This window comes from Ceratotherium simum, chromosome 29 (genome assembly GCF_057802395.1).
Source record: "Ceratotherium simum simum isolate JZ-2026a chromosome 29, ASM5780239v1, whole genome shotgun sequence".
Classification (NCBI taxonomy): domain Eukaryota; kingdom Metazoa; phylum Chordata; class Mammalia; order Perissodactyla; family Rhinocerotidae; genus Ceratotherium; species Ceratotherium simum.
The window spans coordinates 16,084,662-16,093,239 of NC_141928.1; the positions used below are offsets into that span (position 1 = coordinate 16,084,662).

The 8,578-nt window shown below is 36.3% G+C and overlaps 1 protein-coding gene across 1 annotated transcript in view; it reads left to right on the plus strand.

Moving 5' to 3' along the window:
• Positions 1 to 7,500, plus strand: part of LOC101404433 (complement C5) — a 92,222-nt gene extending 84,722 nt beyond the window's left edge. The window contains exons 39-41 of the mRNA XM_004423383.3: positions 2,060 to 2,143; positions 6,655 to 6,793; positions 7,362 to 7,500. Coding sequence (XP_004423440.1) covers positions 2,060 to 2,143; positions 6,655 to 6,793; positions 7,362 to 7,500 — 362 coding nt within the window. The remainder of the gene's footprint in view (positions 1 to 2,059; positions 2,144 to 6,654; positions 6,794 to 7,361) is intronic.
• Positions 7,501 to 8,578: the final 1,078 nt, after the last annotated feature.

An 8,578-nucleotide genomic window follows, 5' to 3' on the forward strand; every position in this document is an offset into this window, starting at 1 on the left:
AAGGAAAACACCATCAATTTTCAGCATTAGCACACAAAGTCATTCATCCTTCTGCAAAGAAATACGATTTTCATTAAAAATAATAGGAGTGAATTGCACACCCACCCAGGACACTTTACTCCAGTAGATCCCATTGAATCAAAGGCTTTAAAACATATTAAGAAAGAACTTTTGGGAAGCCACAAAGGTATAAGATTTCAGATTTCCAGTCTATCAAGCAGAGCCAGAGACAAAGGTGGTTTTGGGGTTTGGGGTTTTTTTGAAATCCCTTCAAAGGCAAGGTAAAAATATAAATATGAAATAATTTTTAATATATGCAGAATTGCAATCCATGTTTGAGACTCTTTCCATTTCAAAAGGAGCATCTCCTTCTGGTTGTTCAGAGCTCAAGCTAAATCAAATGCTCAAGTAGAGTTGTAGTCTTGTCTCAAGTTCCTCATAGAATTAGCTCCTTTGTTTTCTATCCATAGTTTCTAATGTTTATTTCTGGTTTTTTTTTTTTAGAAAGAGAGCATATTGTACACTATCTCAAATCTTTTCTTGAAAATTGGTAGGGTGTTATTTATAAATAAAAAATAAGTACAGTTGATTTGGCACCTTGCATTTACCAACTGCTTTCATATACGGTTTCTCATTGGAGTCCCAGAAGACCCCTTTGAGGTAACAGAGGGTTAGCTCTATTTTACCAGTGAAGAAACTGAGGCTCAGGGAGATTAAATAATTTGCTCAAAGTCATACAGGAAGTAAGTGGTAGAACTAGGATGTATCCTGGTCTCCAGTATTATTTCCACTATATTAGACTGAATTCTCTTAATGGAAATACAGCCATCAGAATGAATTTTGTATGGTTTATAGTCTTTTCTTCAAATTCATCTTGATTTTTTTTAAAAAGCTAAAAAGCTGCCTAACTCAGCCAAGACCCACTGCAGTTTTTAAAATACATGGAGACTTAAAGACAATACTATATTGTTTTAACAGACAAAAATTTCACTAAATTTTTTCTTTCCTCATTTTAGAACTATTTTAACCTTAAATATTAGAAAATTATTTTAACACAGAGAATAAATGTAATCTGGATTTAGTTTATTACTTTCAAGAAAAGACTTAGCTGGCTTTTTTGGAGACTGTGGATTGATACTAGAATAACAGAATAGAAACAAAATAAAATAGTTCCCTCTCCACCAATGCCCACAGTAGGTCCATTGCCTATATGCACCATAACGACTTTTTCATCTATTTTAAGCCACTAATTTACACAGCCTTTGGTTCTGCCACAATGAGTTCATTCACTTATATATATATAGCTAGCTAGGTAGCTAGGATCTCAAAAATGGGCAAAACTTTAGGTCATTCAACCCCATCAAAAGCAAAAATAAAAGAATCTTTTCTCAGGCCACGTAGAAGGAATAGGTCCCTTCAAGGTGATCATTCTAGAACTGAGGTCAAACTCACCATGGATTAAACATTGATGCCTGAAAGAAGAGAAAACAGGATTGGGAGTGGCTTGCGTCCGATAGTTGCCAATCCAAGCAAAGACGAGTCAGAAAACAGAATCCTATCAAAAACCAAAGATCAAAGCCAGTGGAGATATCTGAGGAATCGAGGCAATGGAACAAGTAGGCTTATGTGGTGGGCCTGAATGGTAGATAAAGGCCCCTTCTGGGGCCGTGCAGCAGGGGAAGGGGCTCTTCCAAGTGCCCCGTGGGCACGACTCCACTAATCTTATAGGATCAGAATCTGAACTTTACATCTAACAAAGCTTTATTTCATTTGTATTATGTGCTTCTGTCTTTTAACTTAGTATTGCTCTTATCCTACTCAGCCTGTTCTGTAATGGTGGCCAGGGCTAATGATTCCAAGTAGAATGAATCATTAGAGTCCAGACCAGTAGAACCAGACTGAGAGATTTGGGAAGGCTTCTTGGAAAAAGTGAGATCTACCTCAGGGTACCCATAAGAGCTTTCCATGCTTCATTTCTCATTTGTTTGACAAATTCTGGCTTCTATTAAACATGGCATTAGTAATATTAAGCATGAACTGTTGTTTTTTTGTTTACCAGCTTATAAAGTTAGTATCACATCCATCGCTGAAGAAAATGTTTTTGTTAAATACACTGCAACCCTCCTGGACATCTACAAAGCTGGTGAGAATTCATTCATTCATTCCTTCATTCAACAAATATTTAGTACTTACAATGTGCCAGGCACTATATTAGGTACAGAGGATACAACTTGATTAAGACAGCCAGAGTTCCTGCCTTCATAAAGCTTGTATTCTATTTGAGGAGACACATTTTTTTAAAAAAAGGAAAAGGACAAATAAACAATTATAAATAATAACAAGTATTATATTTGAAACAGACATGGAATTAATGGGGGAAACTCCTTCAGTGGGATAACAGATGGCATCTTATAGCAGATGATTTTAGGAGGTAGCCTAAAATCATTTTTAAAGAGATGGAGTGGAGGGTAGAGAGAACCAAATGTGCAAAGGCCCTGAGACAGCAAAGAACTCGGCCCGGTCAGGGAACTGTAAGGACACCCCTGGGTGACAGGACTATAATGAGTGAGGGAAAGGCCAGTGAGAGACAAAGCTGAGAGAGAGGCAGGAGCTGGGTCATACAGGCATTTATAAGGCACGGTAAGAAATTTGGATTTTATTCTAGAAGTCCAAAGGAAAGCTAATAAAAGGTTTTAGGTAGGCAAGTAACATGATCTGATTTGTGGTTTTAAAAGATCATTCTGGCTTCTATTGGAGGGAGCAAGCGTAGAAACAGGGAAACCTGAGCCTCTGTGAAGTACAAAGCCTTGGGTCAGATGCCATGTGAATTACGATAGGATAAGTGAGAGTTGTAATAACCAGTACAATAAACTGAATTCATATGCAAAATAACATATAAAACAACTTTTTAAAATATGTTCCCTTCTATTCTCTAAGTAAACTAAAGTACAGATATCATAAACTGCTTGTCAGATGATATAAATTGTCACACAAATGATCCATTAAATCATTCCAATAGTTCCACGTTTTTTTTTTAATTTTTTGTTTATTGCAGTAACATATGTTTATAACATTGTATAAATTTCAGGTGTACATCATTATACTTCTATTTCTGCATAGATTACATCATGTTCACCACCCAAATACTACCCACATAAGCTTTTGATTTTTATAAATTGTCAGCGTTATTTTGCTGGATTCACTACAGGATGCCCCTGTTTGAGGTTTGATTTGACAACAAGGAACCACATCAAACTTTTCCAATTACATCTCCATTGAATTGGTAATCATTACATAACCTATAGTCTCAATAAGTAATTTTTCCTACTAGCAACAGTATTGTTCGTGGTAGTGAACCCTCTCTCAGTTTCCGCTAAACTAGCAATAATTACATTCAAAATGTTTCTAGTTCCCATGATGCTGTCTGACATTTTTATGTATCCAATGTATCTCCATTAATAATCACCTAAATCATGAAAACAATTTATTGAAATGTCATATTTATTTTTCCTAATTCTCTTAATTTTTATTCCTTTTCCACTCTCAGAGTTATACAAACATCATTTGACCAAGTTTCAGGGTTCACAAATTTTAGAAAACATAAAAGTTCATTACATTTTTCACTTTTGTCATTAAAAGCAAAATCATTTTCATATAACCAGCTTTTCTCTTAAATTAATATTTTCTGTTGTTTTATATCAAATGGCATATCAGTCTTCATTTTGTAACAGCTCTTTACTTTTATAGTTTCCTTTACTTATTTTTACATAATCAATTTTATCATTCATTCATTAATCTGTCAGCTTATTAAAGCTGAAAGATTTTTTCTTGAACACGTAATGATGATGTTGACATAATTGCTAGAATATGATAGGCAAATCACTAAAAAGTATATATATTCACTTTCTAAATGTGTACTCCCATATGACAATATCCATCAAAATGAATCCGTCAGACTTGATAGGATTTCCAAACTGCCTCGGCTGTCCTAGCAGTATGGGCTACTTGTCAAATCCGAATATTTTTATAATTTTCATTATTGCAATTTTTAAGCTCTTCGTATTATTACTTAATTCTGTCTAGTGTGTATTAGATATATGGCAGTAAATACCAAATTTATGAAGACAATATTTAAAGTGACTTTTGCTTGGCTTGTATCTTTTATTGTATTATGCAAAGACACTTGATAGGTGATTCAGTCAATGCCAAATTGAAACAGCTGGAAATTTCAGAATTTTTGCTGAAGCCCCAGACTTATCCCTGGTGTTACATTTGCACCAATAAGGTGTTCATACAAATATTCCTCACTGGCTCCTTTTTCTCAAACCTCAGCAAAATAGTTTGAGAGGTTGTTCAGTTGTTCCTTCCAGTACCTTGAGATCATTAAAAAACCATTAAACCATCTTCACAGTCCTCAGTTTTTCATTTTATGTTATTAAAAACACTTTTTATATTAAATAGTTGATCTCAATAATGAAGGAAATTTTATTTTATTACCTTATTTATATTTTTGAAAAAGCTGTGTTCTCACTTCAGTAGATATAAATTTTTCAATAAGGAGGACCATAAATCTAAATTACTACAATATGTTTATATTGATTTTTTTCTCTTTTGAAATTCTATCAAGCATTTCAAGTCTGAAATTGCTTGACTATTTTTAACCATACACTAGATAGAATTAAAAATTCTAATAATACTTTCCAAATTTTTATTTGCTTGATCAACACTGATAGAAAATTTTTCTGGTTTTTATTATTTTAAATGTTTCACCGTATGAAATTCATTTGTGATGCTATTTTATTTTTCCCCATTGATCATCACAAATTTTCTTTATTTGAACCACAATTGCCATTCTGACAAAATAGGTAAGTGTTCAACGTTTTGATCTTCCCACAAGCCAACTTTCGAGCAACACTTGCATCCAACATTCACGTCATGAGCAATAATAAGCCATTCCTATTTTTACTGAAATAATCAAGTGCTTTTCATTCCAGAAATACAAATTATTTGTTTTATTTTGTACTGGTTCTTGCATAGTATCAAAAGACATTCCAGACTGTTCTGAATGTTGTGTAACGTCGTATGATTCCCAAGCTGCAGCTCTATTAATATCATTTCTTCTTTGTTCTCCTGTCAGTTCAGAAGATTCATATTTATGATATTTAAAAGGAAATGTCAAGAAACTTTTGCATACTTTGTTATCTGTTCATTCTGTGTGTTCATTTTTAGTATATATAAATTTTGAATTTATATGAATATCAAAACACCACACACTTAACACTTACACGAGAGTTGCTGCACACTAACAATAAACCAAAATAAAAACTAAACTATTTAGAATCAAAGGCAACTATGTAGTCCAAGGATAATAATAAATTGATGTTTCTCCTAAAACAGGTTGCTTAGAATAGGTGAGGATATAAATGAAAATAAGATTAGTGATCGTCGAAGCTGAGATTTATTAACTATTCTTTTCTTCTGAATATGCTTGAAATTTTCCATAACAAAAGGTTTTTAAAAATAATACTAAGGCTCCATGCAGCCACACTGCTTACCCTAACAGGGGCTGAACTGGCAAATAGTTCCGGGAATGTGGCTTAGATGTTGCTGCAAAAGGAAGTCACATACTAATAGTCATCGAGAGAGCCTAAGAAAATTAGCTTGAACTAATGTGTGTACACTAGAATTTATATTACTAAAGTCAACCATTTACACAGTTGCTATTATGTACTATTTACCAATGGGTTCAGAAGATTTTCAGGATTTTAATAATTAGGATGACTCCGCCATAGTTTAATAGCTGGATATCAGTCCTGAATATACAGCAATGAGTCAGACCCAGTCCCTGCCTCAGGAAGTTTCCAGCCTAGCTGAGGAGACAGACAGGTGGAGTAAAATATATTGTGATAGAAATTCAAGGATAATGGGATTAAGTGGGAGACAGATGTTTATGACAAAGAGCATCAAGGAGTGTTTACTAGATACTGTGAGAATTGAAGATGAGTTTAAAGATGGGTAGAAATTCAATAGGCCAACATGGGGAGGAATGCATTCCAGGTAGGAGAAGCGGCTTCTTGGCTACTTCTGAGTTCTTTGGGAATCCCAAAATTATCCTCCTTAAAATTTTCCAAGTCTTTCACGTCTTACACTTTTCTACAAAATTGCCCATTGCCAGCTACCAAATGCTTTTTTATTTTACTATATAACCTACGGCAATTAATATTGTTCAACTATAGAGAGGTTCTTTTAATTCCTGGTTCTACAAGGGCAATAATAATAAGCACTTATACAGTGCTTACTGTGGTCTAAGCACTTTTTGTGTATTAACCCATTTTATCTCACAACAGTCCTACAAGGTAGCTTTTATTGTTATGCCCATTTTTCAGATGAGGGTCTGAGTCCTTACACAGAAAGCATAAATCACTTGTCCAGGGCCACACAGCCAGGAAGCTGGGATTTAACTCAGAGAGCCTGCCTGACTCCAGAGTCCGAAGTCTTAACCCTGTGGACATCGCTGCTCTCCAATAGCCACTAGCCGGCCGATATAAACTTATGCTGATTAATAAGTAGCCATGAGAAACCTGAACACTTGAGAGAGTTTATAATCGTGACATTGTAACATGAATGTGATAACCTTACTTGTGTGTCTCTCAGGTGAAGCTGTTGCTGAGAAAGACTCTGAAATTACCTTCATTAAAAAGATAAGCTGTGCTAACGCTGACCTGGAAAAAGGACAACAGTATTTAATTATGGGTAAAGAAGCCCTCCAGATAAAATACAATTTCAGTTTCAAGTAAGTCACCAATATTTTGTAGTCTCTGATCTTCCCTCCAAAACTGAGTGTAATTTATTCTTAAATACATTACATGTTTGTTATGTGCCCTGCTGTTAACCAAGAAACCATTAGGAGCATAAATGAAATCATGTGAATTTAAAACAAAGAACTACTTAACATCATCAGGGCAGCTGAGGACTCGCTAATGGAGAAACCAGCTGAGCGCCTGGGTCTGACAATGAATCCCAGGACCTTCATCCGATCCCCTTACACCACATCTGCTCCCTCAATAAGATCTCAGACTGCTCTGTTTGTAAAGAGGAAATGTTTCAATACACATTTTATTATCTGTTTTTTAAAAATAGACATTAAAACAGATGCTGTTCCTTGCCTTTAACCATGGGAGTGCCAAGCAGCTTCACGATCATCAGGGGTTTATGGACCTTTCTAGGGAGAAGCCGGTCTGGAAGAGTTTGGCCGACGGCCTGACCCCTGGGGACTTGAACAGCCTGGGCTCAACCAAGTTCGGCTCTCCTCTATTTGTGGTCATCATCACAAATGCTTCGTTTTCATTTTTTCTTGGCAGGTACATCTACCCTTTAGATTCCTCTACCTGGATTGAATATTGGCCTACAAAAGCAACGTGTCCATCATGCCAAGCATTTTTAGCTAATTTAGATGAATTTGCTGAAGACATCTTTTTAAATGGCTGTGAATATGCCTGAAAAACTTCAGCTTTGCACAGTTTTCACTATGGACTCCTTTTGTGGAAGTTTCTTCCTTTTTGGTTTTTTTTTTTTTTTTAACATTCACTGTTGGTCTTATTTGGAAAGCTCACTTTACTTAGAATTAGTGGCACTTACTTTTATTAGAGAACGGTTTTAAGAGCTGTAACTTTCTGAAATAACATGGCCTTGGGGGGGCATGGAGACAGATACTCATTCCAAGGTTATTGGACACCAGAAGCAATAAATTGGAATGCCTCCTAAAACCTACCACTCAGGAATGTTTGCTGGGGACAAAAGAATAGCCCCACTGAAATGTAGTATCTTACAAAAACATGGCCTTTGCTTGAAAGAAAATACCAAGGAACGGAAAACTGATCATTAAAGCCTGACTTTGCTTTCAAAATGTGTGAAAAAGCGAAAAAGTGTGTTATTTTATGCTAGGTCAGCTTCAACCACACAAAGACAGGCAAATTGAAAGAGGAGAAAGGCGGTAGCAGAGACCTGAGAAGGCCTAACCTCAGAGCCCTCAGCAAACTGAGAAGGTAGGAGAGCTTGTTGTTGCCCTCTCCCTTCTATCGCCCTCTCCTAACCCCCATGGGGGTCCCTCTCCTCCCTTCCCTCCCTCCCAGCACATATTCATTTCCCCAGGAACTTGCTCTTGCCAATAATTGCTGTCCTGGAAGGCGGGCCCAGTGCAGTGACCTGGTGAAGAGAAACTGAGTGGGCCTCAGGAGACAGACCTTTGTTCTGGCCGCTACCAGGTCTCTGAGCCTCAATGTGAGCTTCATACAAGAGGATTCACAACAACAGGTTCATTTTTAAGTGATTTTGCAGCACATTAGCTCTTATGAAAGAGCTCTCACATGGATTCCCATTTATGTCCCAAGACGAGGTACAGGAATTATTATTACGCCCATTTTACAGGCGAAGACATTGAGGCTCAGAAAAATGAAGCAATTTTCCCAGCCTGGTAAGGGGCAGAGTAAGGGACCACACCCCAAGTTTCTCTCTCAGTCTTGACATATCCCTCTTCCACATCACGACACCATCACGTTGTTGTCAGGTTTAATTTTCT